Source organism: Psammomys obesus, unplaced genomic scaffold (genome assembly GCF_907164565.1).
Source record: "Psammomys obesus unplaced genomic scaffold, mPsaObe1.curated_primary_1811, whole genome shotgun sequence".
Lineage (NCBI taxonomy): Eukaryota > Metazoa > Chordata > Mammalia > Rodentia > Muridae > Psammomys > Psammomys obesus.
Genome location: NW_026594014.1, coordinates 240,945 through 253,038, shown reverse-complemented (window position 1 = coordinate 253,038; position 12,094 = coordinate 240,945). Strand labels below are relative to the sequence as shown.

General features: G+C 43.7%; 1 protein-coding gene across 1 annotated transcript in view; it reads left to right on the top strand.

Annotated features, from left to right (window-relative positions):
- Nucleotides 1–12,094, top strand: part of Adgre1 (adhesion G protein-coupled receptor E1) — a 94,489-nt gene that overhangs the window by 48,511 nt on the left and 33,884 nt on the right. Inside the window, exons 12-13 of the mRNA XM_055617768.1 lie at nt 6,319–6,496; nt 9,531–9,650. Of these exons, the coding sequence (XP_055473743.1) occupies nt 6,319–6,496; nt 9,531–9,650 (298 nt within the window). The remainder of the gene's footprint in view (nt 1–6,318; nt 6,497–9,530; nt 9,651–12,094) is intronic.

Below are 12,094 nucleotides of genomic sequence, written 5' to 3'. Positions count from 1 at the left end.
TTTGGGTCTCAGTTACCTCACTCAGGATGATCTATTCTAGTTCCATCTATTTGCAAATTACATGATGTCCTTGTTTTTAATAACCGAGTAGTATTCCATTGCGTATAAACACCACATTTTCTTTATCCATTCTTTGGTTGAGGACATCTAAGGTTGTTTCCAGTTTCTCATTATTAAAATAACTCACAGAATCCAAATGTGTGCAGTCTACTGCAATACTGATCCATCTTGGGCCTGAGCTGCAGGCATGCACGGCTGCTGTGAGCTGCAGGCAGGCACAGCTGAGTCCTGTCTGAGGCCAGTCTTTCACTGCACTTTCCTGCCTTCCATCTGCACATTCTTCCTGACTCTACTTCCTCGAGGCTCCCCGAGGCTTGGGAAGGTGAGATAGACGCCTCGTTTCAGGACAAGCATACGATAGTCACTTATTCTCAGCACTTTGACTGGTTAAAAACGCACCATTTCCCATTATTGTACCCCTTTAGACTCTTTTCATATTTTATTTAGAATAAACACCTTGTTTTCTTCAGAGTCCTCCCTCTCCTTAGGACTGGATCTTGCCAGTTCCATATAGCTGTCTCAGTGCCTTAGGAATGACCTCAGCCTTCTTCTGGATTCACCTGTTCTTCCAGATTATTTTTTATTGTTATTTCCATTATATTCAGGGATGATAGTATAATTATAACATTTCCTCTTTCCCTTTCCTCTGCCCAAACTCTCCCACATATCCCTCCATGCCATCTTTCAAGTTCATGGCCTCTGTTTTCACTAACTATTGTTACATGCATATGTATACATATATATTACTAAATAAATGTACCCTGTTCAGTCTGGGTAACGTTGCCAAGATCATCTTAAAACATGGGTTCTGGGGAACCTAACTCAGGTCTTCATGCAGAAAACGCTTACCGCCTGAACCGTTTCCCAGCCCTGTGTCTGAGCTTTGAACTTCCTGGGGCTGCTCTGGGTGCCCAAAGTTTGTATTTAATTTAATACAGTTGTAAGCTGAGAAACATGAAACTAAGCTGAAGTTACTTTCTGATTTCTGACGTACAGCTCTGGTTTTTTTTTTTTTTTTCATGGAAAACAATTAGTGGAGCTGGCTTGTGGAGCAGGGTTCAGCCAGTTTCAGTTTTCTCTCAAGATTTCCTGCTCCCGTGATGTTGGGGTTGGAACTCATGGCCAGGCAAGCACCTGACCACCAAGGCTGCATCCCAGCTTAGCCCCCCTAAAATCCCACTTCATCTCTTTTGTTACAGTTTTATGATTTTAAAGACATCACATTAGTGGAAACTGTGTGCTGGAGTATGACTATAGTGCTCCATTTGGGAGGCTGAGGCAGGGAGATGTGAGTGTGAGGCTCTCTATGAAAAGCAAAGGGTTTGTTTCGGCTTACGCTTTGACGTCACACTCTATCACTGAGCTCAAGGCAGGAACCTGGAGGCAGGAGCCAATTCAGAGGCCGTGCAGGATCAGTGCTTGGTGGCTTGTTCCCTATGGCCTGCTCAGTCTGCTTTCTTATAGAACCCAGGACCACCAGCCCAAGGGTGGCAGCACCCGCCATGGGCTGAAATATCCCACCGAACAAGAACACTCCCAACAGGCTTGCCTAAAGCCCAGTTTTCTCAGCTGAGGTTCCCTCCTCTCAGATGACTCTGGCTTGGGTCAAGTTGACAAGAAATAACCAGTACAGCAACCATTTTACCTTCTTGGTGTACACACATCCACGCATGAACACACACACTGATAACACACAGGTATGCACACACACAGAGCAGTGGAGTTGTCTATTGAGCATTAATGGATAAGCTTAGTTTACTGAACAAGAATTCGATGTTTGGTTCTGGACCTCTAAAGTTAAACACAGGTTTTAAAAGCAGATTTAAAGTATGTGGCTTTAGTTCCATGTGTGTATCTGTAAGAATGTATGTGTATGTGTGTGTGTGTGTGTGTGTGTGTGTGTGTGTGTGTGTGTGTGTGATGTAGTTACCTGTGGAGGCCAGAATGGGGCCCAGATCCCTGGAGGGTTTGTCTGTGAGCCACTTGGTGTGTGTGCTGTGACCTGAGCCCCAGTCCTCATGCTGAGCGCTGAGAGCTTTTAGCCACAGAGATGCATCTCCAGCCCCCACAGCTCAAGGCTTGGTGATGCCACTTAATGTTAGTAAAACGTGAATCCTTGTTTTCTCCTTTCAAACCGGAAACAATCATTGCCTGTAATTTCATAGACATTGACTCCATACTAAATAAGGTAATATTTATGTACATGCTTACATATGATAGTTAAACTCTATGTATCTGACTCAGGTTGTGGCTCAGTGGGTAATGGGCTGCTTTGTAAGCAGGAAGATCTAGGTTCTATCCCCAGAACCCAAACAAAACAAAACAAAACAAAACAGAACAGAACAGAACAGAACAGAACAGAACAGAACAGAACAAAACAGAACAGAACAGAACAGAACAGAACACTGAAATCTAGGCATAGCTCCTGCATTTGAAATCCCAGCATTGGGCGGCAGGGCCTGGGGATCACTGTCCATCCAACATAGTCTACTCGGTGCGTTCCAGGCCAGCGAGGGACCTGTCTCAGCACAGGTGTCTGGCGTCTGATAGGCAACAGCCACATTCAGCATCTGATCTGCACATGAGCGAGTCCTTGTGTGCTTGCACACACGCTAGCGCACACGCATGTACACAGTCTTCCCCACAACTCTGTGTAATGTTTATAGTGCCGGAAATGTAATCACTATACTTAGTTCTTTTGGTTTTCCGAGACAGGGTTTCTCTGTGTGGTCTTGGCTATCCTGGCCTCTCTTTGTAGATCACACTGGCCTCAAACTCACAGAGATCTGCCTGCCTCTGCCTCCCAGAGTGCTGGCATTAAAGACTTGTGCCATCACGCCTTATACTTACACTTTTAAGTTTTCTTTTTGCCAGCTTTCTATATCATGTGTGTAGGTGCCCTCAGAAGCCAGAGGTATCAGATCCCCCAGAGCTGGAGATACAGACAGCTCTTAGCCATCCAATGCGGGTGCCAGAACGGAACCTGGATACTCTGTAAGAGCAGGGTGTGCTCCTGACCTCTGAGCCATTTCAGTCCCAAGCCTACACCACACTTAACAACAGTTTTCTTAAGTTTTGACAGTTTCATACATCTATCTATCTGCCCGTCCATCTTCTTGTCTGTCTGCTGTCCCGTGGTTATGTTCGCCTTTCCCTGAGGTACCCCCTTCCTTTCCCCTGGCACTTCTGCCTATTTAGTCCCCAGTGACTCCACCATTAGTGGAAATGACACCTTTTTTCTAGCAGCCATTGAAAGTCATTAGTGTCCCCGGAAGGGATGGGGCCTTGTGATCCGTGGTCCTGTGGGTCTCGTGCAGGTATCCATAGCTGCTGTGTTTGTGGTTGCCATAGTGATGTATGTGGACAGCAGCATTTCACGAGGCTCTTCCCTGTATCCCAGCTCTTCAGCTCATGCTTGACTAGATTTCATGTCTGGCACAGCCATATCCACTGGAAACAGTTAGAGCCATGAAGCCAGAACAGATCTGCTTGGCACAGATCCAGCAAAGCTGCAACCCAGTTGCTGTGATTGCTGTCATTCTATCTCTAACTGTTGGGTTTTGGTCTCTGCACATTGAATTCTTGGGGGCTTTCTGATTATGATTTATTTTATGTCTTTTCCTGAGTAAATTATGTTTGAACCTTTTAAAGAAAATCCTAAAGTTAACTTTATCTGGCCACTATTTGGAAGTCTTTCTTAAGCCCTGTAGAGCATTAAGCACAGTTAAGCACATGGCTAGATTGGGACTTTCCTCCAGAAATCTTCTTGGGGTGCCTGCCCCTGAACAAACTCAAGCAGTGTAATTGGTGCGGGGTAAACAGGGACAATTGACAAACTGGGCCTGGCCAGGAGAAGAGATTACAGATTCTTCTTATTACATGCTTAGAGCTCTTTGAAAGTACATCTTAAGCATAAGGTGTCATACAGGGTATACCCCTGGAGGAGTAGAACTTCCTAAATAAGATAGATTGACTAAAATAAGCTTTTCCTACATTACAGTGTAGATGATGAAGCATAGTAAAAGAAGTTAGGTATTAGCATTTGATATTCATAAAAATACTGGTTCGGATATTTTCTGTTCATCTGGAGTAATCTCAGACTGCAAACTCTGCCAGCCTGAAAGCAGGTTGTCATGTAATAAATGTGTTTGCTCTGGAGAAGACATTATTTTTCCCCGTTTAATTAATTAATTAATCAATTATTCACTTTACATCCTGGTCGCAGCCCTGTCTCTTTCTCTCCTCTCAGCCCCACGCTCACCCACCCTGGCTCCCATTCCCCCTCCTGGTCCCCATTCCCCCTCCTCTTCTCTTCAGATAAGGGAAGGACCCCGCCATGGGTAGCATCCCTCCTTGGTACATCAAGTTGCAGTAGGACTAAGCATATCCTCTCCCACTGAGGCCATACAAGGCAGCTCAGCTGGGGGTACGGGAACCAAAGGCAGGCAACAGAGTCAGAGACAGCCTCTGCTTCCATTATTTGGGAACCCACATAAAGACCAAGCTGCACATCTTTTATATGTAGGGGCCCTAGGTCCAGCCCATGCATGCTCTTTGGTTGGTGGCTCAGTGTCTGTGGGCACAGCCCCAGGTTAGTTGACTCTCTAGGTCTTCTTGTGGTATCCTTGACCCCTCTGGCTCCCTCAGTCCTTCCCTTAACTCTTCAGCAAGACTCCACAGCCTCTGCTTAATGTTTGGCTGTAGGTCTCTGCATCTGTTTCCATCAGCTGCTGGATGAAGCCTCTCAGAAGACAGTTCTGCTAGGCTTCTGCCTGCAAGCATAGCAGAGTATCATTAACAGCGTCAGGGGTTGGCTCTCTCCCCCTAGGGTAGGGCTCAAGTTGGGCCAGTCGCTGGTTGTCCATTCCCTCAATCTTCGTTCCATCTTTATCCCTGCACATCTTATAGGCAGGACAAATTTTGGGTCAAAGGTTTTATGGCTGAGTTGGTGTCCCCATCCCTCTACTGAAAGTCCCGCCTGGCTGCAGGAGGTGTGCTGGGAGCGATTGCATGCTGGATTGCCAGAAGCAAGCAAGTGAGCCCACACTCGTTTTTGCACATTCGTTTTGACGAATGGGTGTATCTTTGGTGTGGGCAAGGCCCCAAGGATTTTGCCTTAAGACTGCGTATTGTTGCTATACTGTCTTTCCATGCTTGTCTCATATATCTGGCATGGCAGAGACCCTCACTGCTTATTGCGTCACTCTGTTGGGCAGATTTCCTACAGATGATTTTGAAGATGTACATTCATGGTGCTGTTTAAACAAATTGATGATTTCATAACCCCTGATGATGATTTTAAAGAATTTCTGACTTGAATCAAGTAATTTAAAAAAAATTATTTTTTATGAATTATAGTTTATTCACTTTGTAGCCCCCTCCCAACCTCACCCTCCCTCCCTCTTCTCCTTCTATTCCCCTCCCTCCCGCAGTGTAATTAAAACTGCTAGAAGCTCTATGAACCTCCATATGTCAAACACTTGCTTTACATTCATTCTAGGTTTAATCCAAAGATAAGGTGCAGGTGTACACCACAATAAGAAAGACCACATGGATATAGAAACAAAGAATAAATGGTTAGCTGTACAAGACAAGACAGACACCTGTTTCTTAGAAAAAAAACCTTGACACAAAAAAATTTGCTTTGAACACATAATGTACATTTGAAATAAGATAAAACTTCTGCTTTGAACTCACAATGAGCATATAGATAAAACCACTGCTTTAAACTTATAATAACCGAAGTGTCTAGTTAGATATTAGGAATGACAGTCCTACAGTAATTCCCCTTTTATGTATCTATTTTTGAATGATGTAAGTTTTTCTATACCTTTGTATTAGAGAGTATAAAAACCCAAGACACAATCAAACAGTTGTTGAGGCCACCTGCTCCTCCAAAAACGTGTCTGTCTAATTGTCTGTATATACTGTATCTATGTATATCTGTATGTTTACAAACACGGGGATGAATGGTATTTTCGGGAGCTCCCTTGATTTGTCTATTGACTGTGTGTGCATGTGCGTGAGAAGTTTGGAAATATCTGCCTGCTTTGTCTGCCAAGGTGTATGTTTTTGCAGGAGAAGAAGGCGAAGGAGAAGGGGGAGGAGGAGGATCAGGAAGAGGAAAGGAGGGAGAAGTAGGAGGAGGAATGGGAGGAGGGGCAATAGGAGGAAAGGGAGTGGGAGCAGGAGGAAGAGGAGCAGGATGGAGAAGGGCAGGAGGGATGAGCATACGAGTAAATGTTTCTTTCCTTGCAGAGTGCTGCTTCCAGTGTCTCCCTTGTGCTGGAGCAAGCACCCGTATGGGCTGAGCTCAGCAGGAAGGAGACATCCGCCCTGGGTACCGTCTTGCTGGAGACTGTGGAAAGTGCCATGTTAGCTGTCCTTCTGACACCCTCTGGGAATGCCAGTCAGATCATTCAGACAGAGAACCTAGGTAACACATATCCTTTAGGGCAAGGCGGATTTTCAGGGCTGACTCATAGCTGGATTCTCATGGCTGTCCACATACATTCAACACCTCTAATTCACAGTAAAGCAGGTCTAATATTAGTGACATTTACAACTTATCAATCATTTGGCCAAAATCAGACATGACATGAAGAGTGTGTCATTAATTCATTCAACAAACATCTGTGACTTGCCTATTATATAATTTAAGATATGATAATCATTTTCTTATTCATATATTTTCAGTTTTTTTTTCTTCTGAGATGATAGTTGGATTGTATCTCTTGATTTGGCATTAGGAAGAGATTTGTGACTGTGTCAGATCTTTATTCTAGAACATTCTTTTCTTTCCACTTAGTGGCTGAGCATATTTGCACCTCAGCTACTCCAGCTGCTTGTGTCTCAGTGTTAAGACAATAAAGAGCAGGGTATAAATCAAGTCATGAAGGAAACAGGCAATATTGAGAAATACATGCCATTTTTAATCCAGAAAGAGTTGAGGCTATTTGTTAATGCAGCATGGATTCTTCCCTGACTGACACATACTTACCACTTGGGGGTACTGGGTGCCATTTATGTTTGTATGTTCTCACTCCAGTTAATAGTTGTTGTGTAAACTTTGTTCTTATTTCCTCAGATGAGGGGATGAGATGAGAACCTTACCCAAACTTTATAAATAAATGGCTTGGGCTGAGCCCAGCACATTTCTAACTATTCCTAGGCCTAGGCCTGGAAGCTTCTAGCTTCTGTACAATCTAATCTTCTGTAAGTCTGGACCTTGAAGGCGTCAGTCAGGGGCAGGAATGGTGTTTGACTCAGCTCTTGTAAACTCACTCTGTAATGGTATTGACTTCTGACACCATTGGTGTCTCAGTCAGCTTTCTGTTACTGTAACAAATTTTTGAGACATGTCAACTTTTAAAATGGAAACCTTTGATTATGGTTTGATTACGCTTTTGGAGGTTTCAACCACAGTTGGTTGGGCTCCACTGCTTTGGGTCTGTGGAGATACAGCACATTATAGCAGAAATGTGGGTTGAAGAGGGAACTCACCTCATGGCTGTAGGAGACACTGAGAGCAAGAGTGCTAGAGTGAGTACAAGAGCACTAGTTCTTCAAATAGATGCCATCAATTGCCCCGTCCAGCGGGAGTTCAACGTGTTCCTAAGGAGGGGCGAAAAGAATGGGGTGGAACAAGAGACTCGAAGAATGAGAGCAAGTCTATCATCTGATCAAGCTCTGTTTATTTGAAAAGTTTCACACAACTTTATAGGGAGAGTAGGAAGGGGGAAGGATAATTCATTGCTGAAGAAGATAGCAAAAGTGTTTTATGGTTTGAGATACTGCACCTACAAGATACCATAAGAATGTTTCCTTAAGATATCTCAAGGATGCTCCAAGCCTAACGAGTGGCTGTTCTCACATAAATCTCTCACCCATGACCTAGGGTCATAGTGCAGCTGTTGGTAACTTTCCACTAATTGGCTTTGGCTCCACTAAATGGCTTTGGATCACTAATTGGCTTTGGCTCTCGGCAATCAATGACCTAACTTTGTTCCAGGATCATATCTGACAGTTTCCACCACTGATGTCATGAGTGGAAACCAAGTATTCAATACAAGGATTCTTAAGGAAAATTTTATATTCAAACTGTAGCAACTGAACTCTATTGCTCTCAGTGTATCTTGCTAAGATGTGAAAGCTTATCTCTCTCTCCCGCTCCCCTTTCCTCTCTATGTCCATGCATGTGAGGGTATGAATGTGTAATGTGAATGTACATGGAGACCAGAAGACATGCTAGGCTTTAATTTCTCTCAGGTTGCTTTCTCTACTTGTGGCTTTGCAGCAGGGTTTCTCCCTCCCTGGAACTCACTCCAAGGCTTAAGATGCTCAATAAGCCCCAGTGCTGAGATTGTAAGTGTGTACCACTGTTCCTGAATTTTGCTTATATGTGGGCTCTGGGAATGGAACCCAGGTCTCCATGTTTGCAAGCTGAGCACTTTGCCCACTAAGCTATGGTCTCAGCTGGGAAAGCTGACTTCTGAAGCTGCAGCTAGGCTTCTTATTATTTTGTGATAAGGTCTGTAAAATGCATATTAGTGAATTGCCCTCTGCTCTTTAAACTCACTGAGAAGCCAGCTTGGAGATGGGACAAGCCTCCTTCTCACCCCCACTTCAGATTGAAACATATTTGCTTTAGAGTGCCCTCCGGGACCCCTTGTCCAGGGATGGACTAGTCCTCCAACTTTGTGAGAAGAGGAAAAGGAGAATTAAAAAAAAATTCCAAGAATGGAAAACCATGTTTCAAGAACAGCAAGAGTTACTGCTGCAGTGAAAACATTGTTTCTTGAGTATGGCTGGGAGGTGAAACACTCCTCCAAGGCGAAAGACACAACTAGTATTCATCCATGATAGAAATATGTCTGTGGTGGGAATAGCCAGGGGACAGTCGCATCTAGGAGACATCGTCCATGTACCCTTTGCTGTCGATTCCAGCTGACTGTTTTGTTCTTAGGCCTCCCGCGTCCCTTCCTGCTAATGGTGGAAGTGTCCAATCTGGTCTCTACTGTGTGTCTGCTCAGTTTTTAGTTATTTTATGTCTGCTTGCTGTGCACTTAATAAACCCCCAAACCAAAATTACAGCTATGGTGGATTGTCCTCCTTATGGAACACTGCTGTTTCCAAGAGTTTCCCCATTATTCCTTTGCTTTTGACTAAAATTTACATATATATATGCTTTTTTATGATTTTAAATTATGTGTTTGAGTGTGTCTCTGTGTGGGTATAAACACACCAGTGCAGGTGCCTGTGGAGGCCATAAGGGAGCATTGGTTACCCTGGAGTAACAGGTGGTTGTGAGCCACCTGAGATGGGTGCTGGGAACTGAAATTGGGTTTCCTGCAGGAGCATCAAGTGCTGTTAACCATTGAACTAGCTCCTGTGCATCTTTATTGGACAGAAACCAAATTCAAGATATACTTTCTGTGTGTCTCAATGAAAACACTCCTTTTTCCTTTCAGACATTGTAAGCAAAGTAATCACTGAAGAATGCAACAAGGAGAATGTGTCCTTAAACTTGAAAGCCAGAGGGGATGAGATGAATGTTGACTGTTCCGTCATTGAGGAATCAGAATCCACAGGTACAGTGCCCCTGGAGGCTCAGCCCACTAGCCTTACTGACCAACTATAGTCTTGGAAGGTAGCTACGGTTGATGAGAGAAGAAGTCTTTACGTTCCACACATGCAGATTTTTCTATCTGCTAGAGATGTGGAAATTTAAAACACTAAAAGCACGATGCTGGAGCGCAATACCATCACCAGTGGCATGTGGCTACCAGCTATGTGTGACTGTTGAGCTCTTGAGTTCTGATAAGCCTCCAGCTGGCCCATTCTGTTGTGAGGCTGTCCACTGAGTTCTAAAATTTGGTTTATTGAGTGCCTCGTTTTCACAATGTCAGTGCGATGTTGCCACCATTTCTATCTCTTCAGTGAACTCATCTTTTGTGACCAGTTTGTCTTATTTTATCCAGCTGTTAATTTATATCCTCTTCAGATTTATTGAGTTTAGCCATGTCATCTTTGATTTTTTTGTTAAATATTGTTTTTAATTTTATTTTATTAACTTATTTTATTTTTTAATTTTAATTTTATTTTTTATTTTATTAACTTATTTTATTGTTTGAGAATTTCATGCACCTACACAGCACATTTTGAGAAAATATGCCGACCATCCTTTCCTCTCTAATTCCTTCCCTTTCTCTCACCATTTCCCCTTCTCAGCAGTGTGTGTGTGTGTGTGTGTGTGTGTGTGTGTTTGTGTGTGTGTGTGTGTGTTTTAAACCCAGCAAGTTCACTTCATGCTTCCTGTAAGTGTAGGTTCATTTACTGGAGATGGTTTCTGCTCAGGGGACATGTCCCTGAAGACAATGGCTCTCCAGTAGCTATCAAGCACCAACTCCTCAGATGGGGTAGAACTTCATGAATGTTTTTCCATCCATGCTGAGTTTTGAGTCTGGCTTGGTTTTATGCACTCAGGCATTGCTGCTAAGAGAGGCCATGTGTGACAGCCCCATCAGGTCTGGCAAATGCTGCTCTTCTGTGGATGTTCATTCTCTCTGGCTTCTACAATCTTCTTGCCTTCTCTGCTGTGCTGATCCCTGAGCTTTGAGGGGAGGGAGGTGATGCCAAGGTCCCGTTTGGAGCTGAGCATTGATGTTCTCATTTGGGATTTCACCCACTTCCCCCTTACTGTCATCTGTCATTGTGGAGATGATTTTTGGATTAGCTATGTTGCCTTGAAGTTTTCAATCTTTCATGTGTTACTAGATTGGTGTTTGCATATCTAGGATTAAGCTGCAGGAAGGCAAAACAAACAAATGACAGATATATAGACAGACAGTCAGACAGACAGACAGACAGACAGACAGTAAAGATAAGATCAGGAGCTCAAAATACCCAGCAGAAATTAACTCAGGACACCTCACTGAAGCAACCAACTGTGTTTTTCAAACAAGAAAGTTTCAAGCAGAGTGAGGTCCCCTCAGTCAAGGCTTTCAGGTCAAAGAGCAAAAAGCAACACCTAGAAGTGACATCACTGAAGTGAGTGCTCACACCTTTGGGAAGGAAATGACTAGGGAACTTGAGGCAGACAGATGGAGTTCCTGACTGAGCTTTCTCCTTTTGGCTGAGCTTTCCATAGCTGAACTTTTGGCTTCTCTTTCCCATCACAGACACGTTCATATCATGGGATAAACACAGTAACTTCTGTTGAAAAAATACACAGATTTAAATAAATGAATAAAAATTAGAGAAGAAAGAAAGCAGAAAACACAAATGCAGAATTAGGGAGCTTAAGCAGTCCTGTTAGGCCACAGAGGAGGACTTTGCAGCCAGCCCTGAAGATAACTGATAAAACAGGGTCAAATGAAAGGGGAGGAGGTCCTTTCCTATCAGTGGATGTGGAAAGGGGCAGGGAAGAGACCAGGGAAGGAATGTGGGGTTGGGGAGGGAATGAGGGAGCGGGATACAGCTGGGACACAGAGTTAACAAAATGTAACTAAAAAGAAAAATAAAATTAAAAAAAAGAAAGTTAATGGTATAGTTTTGCAAAAGAAGATATAATTTAAGCAAATGTGTTTGTAAGTACATATCTTCTACAGATTCAAGTTTGGAATAAAATAAATAACAGAAAAAAAAGAATTAGGGAGCTTAGTGGATAAGGGCACCTGGCACCAAGTCTGACCACCTGAGTTCAATCTCTAGGACCTGCAAGGTAGAAGGAGAGGGAGGATTCCCACATACTATCCTCTGACTTCCACACACACAGCATGGTCTGCTCGCATGAGGGATGGAGTAAAATAGAAATAAAAATGCAACCAAAATAACAACAGGAGTCATGGCTAGGGGTGCTGCCTTGTCTCGGAGTGTCCTTGCTTGTGTGGGATGCGGCTTCAGGCTGTGCACATGGCTTCTTGCTATTCTTTCTGAGCTGCGTGGTCTATACCAGTCTGTGTGAGCCTCTGTGAATCTCCCTCCCATGTTCAGCTGTAGGCCGTTTCCTCCACACCTATAGGGTGTGGTTTGT